Source organism: Lithobates pipiens, unplaced genomic scaffold (genome assembly GCF_037356315.1).
Source record: "Lithobates pipiens isolate NorthernLeopardFrog02 unplaced genomic scaffold, aLitPip1_a1.2 Scaffold_13, whole genome shotgun sequence".
In the NCBI taxonomy this organism is placed as follows: domain Eukaryota; kingdom Metazoa; phylum Chordata; class Amphibia; order Anura; family Ranidae; genus Lithobates; species Lithobates pipiens.
Genome location: NW_027507718.1, coordinates 113402687 through 113416653, shown reverse-complemented (window position 1 = coordinate 113416653; position 13967 = coordinate 113402687). Strand labels below are relative to the sequence as shown.

General features: G+C 38.7%; 1 protein-coding gene across 1 annotated transcript; it reads left to right on the top strand.

Annotated features, from left to right (window-relative positions):
* The first annotated feature begins 379 nt into the window (after nt 1-379).
* On the top strand, nt 380-13702 carry TINCR (TINCR ubiquitin domain containing). Its single transcript, XM_077475403.1, has 2 exons — nt 380-701; nt 13117-13702. Exons 1-2 carry the CDS (start codon nt 439-441, stop codon nt 13118-13120), a joined length of 267 nt encoding a protein of 88 aa, XP_077331529.1. The 5' UTR covers nt 380-438; the 3' UTR covers nt 13121-13702.
* The last annotated feature ends 265 nt before the right edge of the window (nt 13703-13967 follow it).

The following is a 13967-nucleotide window of genomic DNA, read 5'->3' as shown; positions in this document are numbered from 1 at the left end:
CAACCTAGGTCACCCTCCTCAGGGCAACTTAGCGACCAGTCTCTGGATTTCCCTGAGAAAGGGGACCCTGGGTCAAATTACATAAACCACAAACCCACACTCTTACCGTGTAGTTAAAATTTTATTTCATGCAAGAGGTTAAAAAATGGAACAGGAAACAAAACATTACTACATTACTACTTTTTAGATTCTCAAATATATAAGTCATATACTGTATCTAATACTCTTCCTGTAAACATTAACACAGAAAAGTGCAAGTTAGTATAATAATTTATGATTGTCATCTGTACAAGACTCTGCATGCCCGGAGTGCACTTGTATCTGCATGAAGAATGTAGCTAATACCTGTCAGACAAGAAACACCAGAACTTAATTTATTCAGAATCCTTTGCAAGGTTTCGCCTCTCTGCTATTACAAAATGTTTTAAACATGGTGCTATGGAAAAACTAAGACGATTAAGCTTAAACTGGGTGAAATTTGAGATCCTAGTTCACCTACCGGAGGACTCCCAGATGGTGTCTGTGATGGTCAGACCAGGGAACACTATAAAAGACATCAGGGTTAATTTAGTAAAACAAGGAATCACTTCTTGGAAGAAATGTTTTTCCTACAATGGGAGAGAACTAGGAGAATATGAAACTATTAAGGACCTTAACATCAAAAGTGGTGCAGTTCTTTTGCTTGTGCACAAAAATGCAAGGTAAGCAGATTTATTTGGAAAGATATGTTTATTAGAGATTAGATGTTTTTTTATCTAAATGTTAGTTTCCTTATGATTTAGGTAAACACACATGAATGTTTAATCAAGTTATACTGCTTTGAGAAAAGTATACTATATGTCTTAGAAATAGAAATATATCTGTATTAAGGTATTGCTCAACAATAGTAAAAACACATGAGTCGCACTTCCATGAAAACAAAAATGAATGCATACATTCTGTCTTCACCAAACATACCACGCTTCCCCAAAGCATTTCATCTCACAGGGATTTGAGTAGGTACAATTATTGCTCAAGTTAGTACTATGCTGTTATCATGTATGAGAAATGATTTTGGTACAAATGCTAGATGTCGCAATATATGTTTTCTGCTGAAGCTAAACTGCAGCCAAACAACTAAATATACTTGAATTGCAGTACATATACATTTACCTGTAAAAATATTTGTGATTTAGCTCAGCCCCTTTAATGATGCATATATTGCATATCCTGGAGACTCACATCATTTCAGGTTTTACTTATAAGAAATCCAGTGGAGTACCCCTTTAACCACTTGATCTCTGGAAGGTTTTACCCCTTCATGACCAGAGCATTGTTTTGCTATTCAGCGCTGTGCTACTTTAATTGGCATGCAGTCATGCAAAGTATGCAAAGGACATTTATATAATTTCTTTCACACAAATACATCTTTCTTTTGGTGGTATTTGATCACCACTGGGTTTTTTTTTATATATTTTTTTTAGTATTTTAATGAAAAAAGTATATTTTTTACTTTCCGTCATAAAACATATCCAATAAAATAAATTTTTTTAATAAATTTAGGCAAAAATATATTCTGCTACATGTCTTTGGTAAAAAAAAATCTCAATAATACGTTTGCATATTTTGTACTTTTATTGTGGAAAAATGTGAAAACTTGAATAAAAATTATTGAAACTAAAAAAAATCCCAATAAGTGTATATTAATTGGTTTGTGTGAAAGGTATATGGTAGAAACTATGGTATATGTACAGTATATTAGACAATAGAGCAATTCTGATGTACTTTGGTTTAAGGTATCCCCGCGCTGTCGTCAAGGGCCTAAACTATTTAAAAGGATAGGTTGCAGCAAACTACCGACAGGGGTATGAACCCTAACCCCCAGATAGTAAAAATGAAAATCAAACAGATGGTGTTGCGCTACCTGAACTAGATATAAATATAAATATAGAGAGCCTAGTACTGGAAAAAATAAAATCTAGCTATAAATCAACTAGCCTATCTTAAATAGAAATTAAGGTGCCTTGTGCTAGTGTATTATAAAACTTAAATTCCAGAAATCATGTGTTTATATATCAACATAAGTAACTAAGTAAAAGGAAAAAATATTCCATAAAGTGCAAATGTTAAAACGTGCAATTCATAGTGCATGAAAAAAATGGTAAAATACAGTCTTTAGTGAAGTTAAATAAAGTGACAGTGATAATTGGTTCCGTAATCTTCTTAAAAAATATAAAAAAATTATTAAATATGTATATAAGACAGTCTATATAAAAGCTGAAATAGGTGCTCAGTGACTTGTTCAGTGCTTCTCAAAAAGAAAGACAGGTGCCAGCAATCGTGTTGTAATTTCTGTGTCTCCAGTATACACGGCACACTAGGTGAAATGGCCCCTTACCTTACTGCTGTAAGGTAAACAGCAAATCAAGCAGCAAAAACAAGGGTCCAGGGATTCTATCCCAATTCCTAGCAGGTGGATATTGGTCCCCTCAGGTAGGTATTTTTCCTCTCAGATAGTTTCCATATAGATCTTTGGCTTCAGTATAACTCCCAGAGGTCTCATAGGAAATATAGAGGTACACTCGGATGGTGAAGTACGTTCGTAAAATTTATTGTAACGATATAAAAAAAGAGGTACTCACAAACATACGATAAAATACAGCTTTAAAAACGGACGAGCAATCCGCTCGTGTATGCGAACGTCACTTCCGGTATCCTCGTTCCGACGCGTATCGTCACTGGTCACGTGACTTCATCAGGGAATGAATTCCCTGATGAAGTCACGTGACCAGTGACGATACGCGTCGGAACGAGGATACCGGAAGTGACGTTCGCATACACGAGCGGATTGCTCGTCCGTTTTTAAAGCTGTATTTTATCGTATGTTTGTGAGTACCTCTTTTTTTATATCGTTACAATAAATTTTACGAACGTACTTCACCATCCGAGTGTACCTCTATCTTTCCTATGAGACCTCTGGGAGTTATACTGAAGCCAAAGATCTATATGGAAACTATCTGAGAGGAAAAATACCTACCTGAGGGGACCAATATCCACCTGCTAGGAATTGGGATAGAATCCCTGGACCCTTGTTTTTGCTGCTTGATTTGCTGTTTACCTTACAGCAGTAAGGTAAGGGGCCATTTCACCTAGTGTGCCGTGTATACTGGAGACACAGAAATTACAACACGATTGCTGGCACCTGTCTTTCTTTTTGAGAAGCACTGAACAAGTCACTGAGCACCTATTTCAGCTTTTATATAGACTGTCTTATATACATATTTAATAATTTTTTTATATTTTTTAAGAAGATTACGGAACCAATTATCACTGTCACTTTATTTAACTTCACTAAAGACTGTATTTTACCATTTTTTTCATGCACTATGAATTGCACATTTTAACATTTGCACTTTATGGAATATTTTTTCCTTTTACTTAGTTACTTATGTTGATATATAAACACATGATTTCTGGAATTTAAGTTTTATAATACACTAGCACAAGGCACCTTAATTTCTATTTAAGATAGGCTAGTTGATTTATAGCTAGATTTTATTTTTTCCAGTACTAGGCTCTCTATATTTATATTTATATCTAGTTCAGGTAGCGCAACACCATCTGTTTAATTCTGATGTACTGACATCTCATTTCTTGAGGCCCTAAAATTCTAAGTCAGTACAAATTCCCACAAAATGAACCTCTTTTGGAAAGTAGAAAGTCTGAGGCATTTATTAACCACTTAAGAACCGCCGCATGCCAATGTACGTCATCAGAATGGCATGTACAGGCACAAGCACGTACATGTACGTGCTTGCCTTCCAGCTGGATGCGGTGGTCCGTTTCGCTTCAGGAGCGATCTGGGATGAGGGGATGGCCGTTGGTTTCTGGCCATCCCCTCTCCATCGCTCCTGGTGAATGAGAAGCTTCCTCCCGCTGTGTATAGTAAACACAGGCAGGGAGGAAGTGATGTCATTCTCCTCGGGGCGGTCTTTTTGACCAGACTACGAGGAGAACACTGAAAGTAAGTGCACCAAACACTACACTAACATGTAGGCACACATAGGCACACAACCCCCCCGATCACTCCCCCGATCGCCCCCCGATCCCTCCTCGCTCCCCCTCCCAGTCACAGTGTCACTGATTGCAGTGATCATTTATTTACTGATCACTGCATTCGGTGTCAGTTGTGACAGTAAAAACTGTCAGGGCAGTTAGTGTTAGGTCCAGGGTAGCCCCCTACCCCCCCAATAAAGGTTTAACCCCCTGATTGCCCCTAGAGTTAACCCTTTCACCCCCTTTTGCCAGTGTCACTAAGCGATCGTTTTTCTGTTTGCTGCATTGGTGTCACTGGTGCTGCTAAGTAGCTAGTTATTTTTTTAGGTTCACCGCCAGGTTTTTATAGCGCTAGGTACCCCGATATACTACCCAATAATGGTTTTAATCCCCTGATTGCCCCTAGTTAACCCTTTCACCCCCTTTTGCAGGTATCACTAAGCGATCGTTTTTCTGATCGCTGCATTAGTGTCACTGGTGCCGCTAAGTAGCTAGTTATTTTTTTAGGTTCACCACCAGGTTTTTATAGTGCTAGGTACCCCGATATACTACCCAATAATGGTTTTAACCCCCTGATTGGCCCTAGTTAACCCTTTCACCCCCTTTTGCCCGTGTCACTATGCGATCATTTTTCTGATCGCTGCATTAGTGTCACTAGTGTCGCTAGGTAGCTAGTTATTTTTTTAGGTTCACCGCCAGGTTTTTATAGCGCTAGGTACCCCCATATACTACCCAATAATGGTTTTAACCCCCTGATTGCCCCTAGTTAACCTTTTCACCAGCGATCACCGTATAAGTGTCACTGGTGACGCTGGTTAGCCAGTTAGTTATTTAGGTTCCCCGTCAGGTTTTTATATAGCGCCAGGGACCCCCATATACTACCTAATAAAAATTTGAACTCCCTGATTGCCCCTAGTTAACCCTTTCACCAGTGATCACCATATAAGTGTTACGGGTGACTCTGGTTAGTTAGTTTGCTTTTTAAAGCATCAGGGCACCCACCATTTATTACCCAATAAAGGTTTAACCCCCCTGATCACCCGGCGGGTGATATCAATTAGGTTTTAGGGTCAGGGTCTGCGTCGCCCCAGGCAGCGCTAGGTTAGTGCCAGTACCGCTAACACCCACGCGCAAAGCATACACCTCCCGTAGTGGTATAGAATCTGAACAGATCAATATCTGATCTGATCAGATCTATACTAGCGTCCCCAGCAGTTTAGGGTTCCAAAAAAACGCATTGTTAGCAGGATCAGCCCAGATACCTGCTAGCACCTGCGTTTTGCCCCTCCGCCCAGCCCACTCAAGTGCAGTATCGATCGATCACTGTCACTTACAATACACTAAACACATAACTGCAGCATTTGCAGAGTCAGGCCTGATCCCTGCGATCGCTAACAGATTTTTTTGGTAGCGTTTTATATTTAAATCCGGAAGGCAGTGCTTGGTTTCGGCGTCCCGTACATGGCTAGGCTCCCAAAACGTCCACCACATGTGGTATCCCCGTACTCGGGAGAAGCAGCAGAATTTATTTAGGGGTGTAATTTCACTTATGCCCATAGCATGTGTGAGCAATATATAATTTAGTGACAACTTTGTGCAAAAAAATTAAAAATTGTAATATTCCTGCAACTTGTGGCAAAATATAAAATATTTCATGGACTCAACATGCCTCTCAGTAAATAGCTTGGTGTGTCTACTTTCCAAAATGGGGTCATTTGGGGGGGTTTTGTGCTATTTTGGCATTTTATGGCCTTCAAAACTGTGATAGGTAGTGAGGAGTGAAATCAAAAATTTGCACCCTTAGAAACCCTGAAGGCAGTGATTGGTTTTCGGGGTGCCGTACGCGGCTAGACTCCCAAAAAGTCCCACATATGTGGTATCCTCGTACTCAGGAGAAGCAGCAGAATATATTTTGGGGTGCAATTCCACATATAACTATGGCATGTGTGAGCAATATATCATTTAGTGACAACTTTTTGTAAACTGTTTTTTTTTTGTGTCATTATTCAATCACTTGGGACAAAAGAAAATATTCAATGGGCTCAACATGCCCCTCAGCAATTTCCTTGGGGTGTCTACTTTCCAAAATGGGGTCATTTGGGGGGGGGGGTTGTACTGCCCTGCCATTTTAGCACCTCAAGAAATGAGATAGGCAGTCATAAATTAAAAGCAGTGTAAATTCCAGAAAATGTACTCTAGTTTGTAGACGCTATAACTTTTGCGCAAACCAATAAATATACGCTTATTAACATTTTTTTTTTACTAAAGACATGTGGCTGAATAAATTGTGCCCTAAATGTATGACTAAAATTGAGTTTATTCGATTTCTCTTATAACAAAAAGTAGAAAATTTCTTTTTTTTCAAAATTTTCGGTCTTTTTCCATTTATATTGCAAAAAATAAAAATCGCAGAGGCGATCAAATACCATCAAAAGAAAGCTCTATTTGTGGGAAGAAAAGGACGCAAATTTTCGTTTGGGTACAACATTGCATGACCGCGCAATTACCAGTTAAAGCAGTGCAGTGCGAAATTGTAAAAAGACCTCTGGTCCTTAGGCTGACAATTGGTCCGGGGCTGAAGTGGTTAAGAGGCATGGCTTTTTCTGAAGTTGTAATTTTTTTTTAAATTGTTTGAATTTTTTTTTTCTAATTTATTTATTTTTTTAGTTATTTTTATTTTTTTACATACTGTCACCAGTGCAATACAGTATCATCATATTACTGATGTTGCAGTGATCAAGGGCACTGCCTGGTGACAGTATTTAAAAAAAAAAACAAATACATTTTTATGAAATTTTGCAAACATTTTTTAAATGTTTTTATTTATTTTTTTCATTTTTTTACTATTTGTTTTACATACTTTCATCAGAGTAGTTCTGTGTCACTATAGTAACACTGTACTACTCTGGGGATGACCCAGAATTCATAGATAACAGTTTTGTTGACACTGTGATCATGTGATCACATACCGATCACATGATAACCAAGCCCCGAGTACCGGGATCCACAATCTGCTGTGTCCGGTGGAGGGGGGAGCACCCTACTAAACTGGAGCAGGCAAAATGATGATATATACGTGATTTTACATGCACGTGCCGCCCAGCCACATTGCGTGTACTGTGGCTGGTCGACAAGTGGTTAATTACCATGCTCATATGCTGGTTTGGGTCCACTTACCTCCTTTTCCCACAACACTTCTGAGTTCCCACAAATCCCTGGACTCCTGGACACACTCAGGGGGTATAAGTTGCTATCTCTCCTTAGGTACAAAAAAGGCAGCACCCAATAAGACAGAAACGACTGGGCATATAATCGGTCACCAGGTGCTCCACTGGCAATCCTGACATGCAGATAGCCGGGCTCCAGCCCAATAGCACCCAGCTTCCCGAGATGACCCAGTCACTGAATTGATCACTGTGCCAACTGTGTCCAGAGTGGTGAACCTAAAGAGGGGGGAGGTTATGTTCCTTTAGTTGTTTACCTGATCAGACATTTCTTTTGCCACTTGTCTGTGAAGCCAATCCTAGGATCCCTCCAGCTGCTCACCAGGACTGCCAGGCCCAGCCTACCTAACTGTGAGAAGTACACTGCCATAAGGAAAGTGCTAGTAGCCATTTGTAATTTACGGCTTGATTTATTATATTAACCCCCCCCCCCCCCCGTACTTATTGTCTATGGGATTTCTCATAGACTGTACTTTTCTGCCACCTAATGCCCTATTTGTGCATTGCTCCTAGTAGTTCCTGTTTTGTAACCGCTATACTACTTGCTTCACATTGTTACATACTGTATGCATAGCCTCTGCTTTTTGTTTTGCTATGCCTACTCTGATTTTTTTGCTGTAAATTTAATTTAAAACTATCCTCTCTCTGATCAATTGCCCACATTGCAGCACATACTTGCCCCAACATGCTGACTGGACAATCAAGAAGCAGGAACATACAAATAAGGTTACCTAATACCATTGTGTAAGGTAAAACTGACAGTAGCAATCCTCCCATTCCTCAGTCTTACTGCTGCCTTACAGGGGAACTGATACAGGAAAAATTTAGGTGAACAGAAAAGGAATGAGAGAGGGGTGCCAAGCCAACGTACTGTAGTAAGCCAGTTTACTGTAGAGATCCAAAAAAGGGTAAATGTTGCACTCACAAACAAAAGTAGATGTAGCATGTCTCTAAAATCATTGTGCAGTCCAGACCTCTGTGGAGATGGAAGACCAGAGAACAGCTCCCTCCCTGGCTATAACAGAGCTGCTGCAGCCAGGCACTAAGGACAAGGGAAGAACCGCCGATGTGGGACACAGAAGATACCATTGGATGAGGTGCTCACACTGCCAGGACATGTGTAGTCGCAAGGGCTGACAGGAAAGGCTAGGACCCACCTCCTTCCTCAGTCTCAGGAGCAGTTTTTCTACTCTGTTTATTTGATTTCAATTTGTATATGTTTTTTATTTTTATTTTTCCCTATGTGATAAGAGACAGACATATATATATATATATATATATATATATATATATTTTTAGGATATTTAGGTACTTATATTAACTTCATAAAAACTTTTTTTTTACAATTGGCTGCAGTTCAGTTTAGGTTAAAGTGGTTGTAAACCCTGACACACCACTTTTACCTACAGGTAAGCCTATAATAAGGCTAACCTGTAGGTGCTGGTTATATTTACCATATACGCTTGCGCACTACAGAAAGGGCACGATCATGTAATTTATATAGGGCCCGTGCTGTGACCGTCGGCTCCCACACGCATGTGCAGGAGTGACGGCACAAAACTCCGGCCAGTCACAGAACCGGAGTACATGGCCCGGAAGGAAGAGGGGTGAAGATGGACGTGGCCACCAGTGGGGACATCGCCCGCTTCGTTTGCAGGTAAGTGACGGCACAGAACTCCGGCCAGTCACAGAACCGGAGTACATGGCCCCGGAAGGAAGAGGGGTGAAGATGGACGTGGCCACCAGTGGGGACATCGCCGGCTTCGTTTGCAGGTAAGTGACGGCACACAACTCCGGCCAGTCACAGAACCAAGGTATATGGCCACGAAAGGAAGAGGGGTGAAGATGGACGTGGCCACCAGTGGAGACATCGCCAGCTTCGTTTGCAGGTAAGTACAACATAATGGACCATCAGGGTTTACTTCCTCTTTAAAACTATACATGTGCATGTGCCCTTTAAAATAAAACACATTGTATTACTAACATTGTGATAGGGAGGGACCAACAGCACAATTGTACTGGTGGTGCAGGAACACATGACTGATAAGGGGGTAACACACACTATCCCTAAAGCCAAAGCCCAGCAGAACACCATTCTGATACCCCCAGCTGACCAGAGCTCACATTTTAATGAGGAAGGACCTCTAAGAAATTGTAATTATTTAAATTATCACATGAGGTCTCTTGCATTATAAAAATCTAAATACTTTAATTTATTGCAAATATTTGTTTAAAACTTACATAGTTGGTGATTCTTGAAAAAGCCATGTGACGTGTGATGCAATGCGTAGGAGGGGCTAGTGACAAGGATCAGTAAGGCTGGTTCAGAACAAGAGGAGCAGTGTGTGTTTATACCACGCTCGAACCGGCTGATTATTTTTTCCTGAAAGTGCAGATTTCCCTGAGGTTTTGTGAGTGGTACCTTTGCCTCCTTACATTCGTTGTTGCATCTATATATTGCGCAATGATATGCGTCTCTGTTTTATTGTATGAGTCCACATACGGGGATGGCTGCCAGTGTTAATTTGAGATTCCAACACATCACAGAGATCGGTTAAATAATAGTCTCTTTAGAGATTGGTGACTTTGTGAGCTGAAAAAGTTTAAGTTGGAAGCTACAGCATGAGATTGGACATTTTATAATATCTGCTACCACATTGTGTCATTTAGATGTATTAGACATTATATGTGGGATTGGTGATTTAGGATTTATCCATATATATATCCATATATGAGTTTATGTATCATCCAGTTTCTGCTCATCACGTTATTAATTTAATTTAGTGGGGATTAATTCAATGTATTTATTCTTTTGGCTTTATGGAGTATGCTGACTGGAGTACACTTGATCAATTATCAAGCACATCAGCACTTTATTATAATTGATTAATTATACACTTGATTAATTAAGTACTTTGCACTTTATCACAAATTGTATTTTTATTGAAGTAAGCTATTTAGAGTACTAATATTTTGCAGCAATTTGGGCATAGTGCCTACTGGATTATATTTGGCATTTCTAAGCACATAGCACTTTATGTAGTGACTTGGGCACATTGTTACTATTTATTGCACATTGTTTGTATAACACTACTGATGCACTGAGTGAGAAGGTAATTAGAGCGCATTATTTATAGGGTTGGATCACCTATAGTATGATTGCAGCTTAATTATTCAGTTATGTCTCAGTCGTTTGAGTTTCGTTATCCATTTTTGTGCTTTAGTATTTTGTATCACGAAAAAAAGGACACCAGTATATCAAGTCCAACCTTTGTGTGTGCTTTATGTTTATATTACATTGTATATCCCTGTATGTTATGGCCCCCATATATAAAATCAGTAAAGGTGGTCACATTTTAGCAATAGTAGTAGTTCTTCATTCCTCTAAGAGCCAATCAGAACAGATTATAGATAGATGCAGTCCAAACCTTACGCATTTCTTGGATGAATGATCTGCTTCTTCAGGAGAATAGTTGATTATGTTAATATGCTATCAATTTGCTTGTAATTAAATTAGAACATTTCATCCATGGTGCATACCAGTTTATGGAGTTTGATTTACTGAGGTTGTTTACTTGCAAGGGAAGTTGCACTTTGAAATTTTCCCCAAAGCTTAGTAAATTAGGTGATGCTGACTTCCACCATCTAATGATGTTGAGGCAAAAATGCTGTTTTTTTCTTGTGCATGATTGGTATCCCTTGCAAAAACAATTTGCCATTGTTAAATCAACTATTTAGAGAGAGGTTGCAGCGAATTATCTATCCCAGACACAGCAGAATCAAATTTCATTTAAAAAAATACCTCACATTAGTCAACGGAATTTAGTTTATTTTGCTTGATAGAAGAAATTCTTTCCAGGTCAACTTCTCCCTCACCAAGCCTGTTAGAAACACCTCTCATATGCTCATAGTAAAATAGGTATGCTATTGTTCTGGTTGTCATGATGATGATTTTGGCTTCAATACCCTCTAAGTCACTGACTTTTCTCTTACTTTAATTTTTTACTGTTCTGGGTAAGTAACCCTAAGCTATTGAAGATAAACTCAGCCTGGCGACTACCATTTTTGACATAAAGTCAGCAATAGCAACCTTCATATTACATGAGAGGTGTAGTATAATGATTAGTTCCCTATATGTAGACTGTAAGGATGAGCTCAGATGTGTTAGCAACTCCACGTGCCTACACCCGACAGGAAGCTGGCACTGCAGCGCTAATCACAGGAAGTGAGACATTTCCTGGTCTGTGCAGCCGCGGATTGGGAAATGTCTCACTGCCTCTGATTAGTGCTGTGGAATGTCAACATCCTGGCAGATGCGGGCACATGGAGTTGCGAAAATGCCTGAGCTCATCCTTACTAGACTGCTTCAGGATTGCATGACATATCTCTTTTGTCTGGAGCTCCTCTTGCAAGTTCTTTTATAAAATGATGCAAGTATACATTGGGGTCGGTTTACTAAAACTGAGAGTGTAAAATCTGGTATACCTCTACATAAAAATCAATAAGCTTCCATTTTTTTTTTCAAAACTGAATTGAACAAGTTGAAGTTAGCAGCAGATTGTAAACCATGCACAGCTGCACCAGATTTTGCACTCTCCAGTTTTAGTAAATCAACCCCATAGGCTTACTCTAGCTGCTGTGAATGTGAATTGTACTTGTTTGCCAGGACAGTAATCTGAGGTGTCTGTACTCTCTGTCCATAGTAGTGTTATTTTCCCACTTCCAAAATAGCATTGGATGTAAGAAGACACCTGGGGAAAATCATGTACTTGGATAGTATTAAAAGAAAATATAAGTGATTGAGATTTGTATGTAAATGTTTTACTGCTGTACCTGATTGTTATATACCAGAACCTGCTGCCTTTAATATTTCTGTTATCGGTTTTGAAATTTCAATAAAAATTATTTAATTATTATAAAAAATAAAAATAAACTCGCAAGCATGCAGACACACAATGCACTCACCAGACTTAATTGACCCCTATTACAGGGAGTCAAATTACGCTTATGGGAAAATCCAAGATGTCATACATGGGGTCACAGGAATGAATCCAAACCACTGCTGTCATCCATTCAATATATATGTAGATAGGATATTCAAAACTCCAGTTTGCCATATAGAGAGAGAGAGAGGAAAAAAACGCTCTCATGGTGCAGTATTTCAAATCATTTATTTAAAAATAATGTTATATTGCATTTACATCAAAGAAGACAAGGATCAGCATATATTGTATAGGAATCGCTGGTTAGCGTGCCACCTCCGTTCCAGCTGGCCGGAAATAATGTATCTCAAACAGTACCCAAACAGTACCCAACGCCGTTTTGTCAGCCTACATCTGACGTCTTCAAGAGTTAACTGAAGACGTCAGATGCAGGCTGATGAAAGGATTAAAGTGTGTTTCCTTGCTTGAGTTAAGCTTATGGTAAAATTACTACACATTTCTGGGCCTAGGCTTCTGCCTCTCTCTCATAATAGTAAATTAATTCAGCAGATGAACAACTTCTGAGTGTGTGGTTGAAAGTGCCTAGTACATACTTTCATCTCACTTGACATTTGTTTAAAATTCTTTTTTGCTAAAAGCATCAGGTACAGCCAATATGTTTTGGGGGATAAGGACTTCATCTTCTTCAAGGCTAACATGTAAAAAGCAATGAAAATATATTATATAATCTAAATTCTTAATAATAATAATTGTAATTGTAGTATTAGCTGTAATAGATAAAATATATCCAAATAATGTAAAATCTGTTGCAACAAAACAACCTCCCTTTCCTTTAATATATACATTTACAGTAAAAGAAAATCTAAAAAAAAGAATCTGCTTATTTATCCTTTTTCATTTTATTCCAAATACAGGTAGCAAAAGTGATACAGAGGAATATGACAGAAGATTTCACATGCCATTTCTCTGGAGATAATGAAGCTGGGAATCACAGAATTACAGCATTAAAGGCAGTGCCTTTAATCCAAATATTTGAGCTACTGTATGTAGAACATTTAGGGATTACAATAAAAAGGAACATTGACATGGCTAGAATATATGACCACCTTATGTGTAGTGAAACTTTTCTGGTTATACAAAAACTGTGACTGTACCTGGATCTGTTTTTATACAAAACATTAAGAGTTCATTGTTAATATGTTCAACAGTATATGAGCATGTTCAGTATGTTCAGCAATCCAAAATCACCACGTTCCTGTATCCAGCACTTCCTGTATCATCATTCATCGCATGTAGGATCATCAACAAATAAAGGGTTGAAAAGGGTCTTGTGCATAAGCTGACAGGTGCTTGACGAAACTCTGTTGCCCAGCAAAGCAGTAACTGCCACTGTCTACACTGGTAATTGAACACATCTGTACTCCTTTAGAGCTGTACTTTAAATTGTGATGTTATGGAAATTTGCATATTATTATTGTAAATAAATGCATTTTATTTAAATATACTGTCCATCTCTCACCTATATTTGTAACAAGTAAATTATATTAACGATAGTACACTAAACCCTCCTTACATATTTCAAATATTTCTAAATTCATGACCACCTATATTCTGTAGATTGGGCAGACTGTGCCTATATACGTGACAGTTTTACCTAAACCTACATTTTTATTTAAAGATGCACAAAAGATGCACAAAAGATGACAATTAAGAGTAAATGTCAAACAGCTTGTGTACCAGAAAACAATACAGTCAACAGGATAAA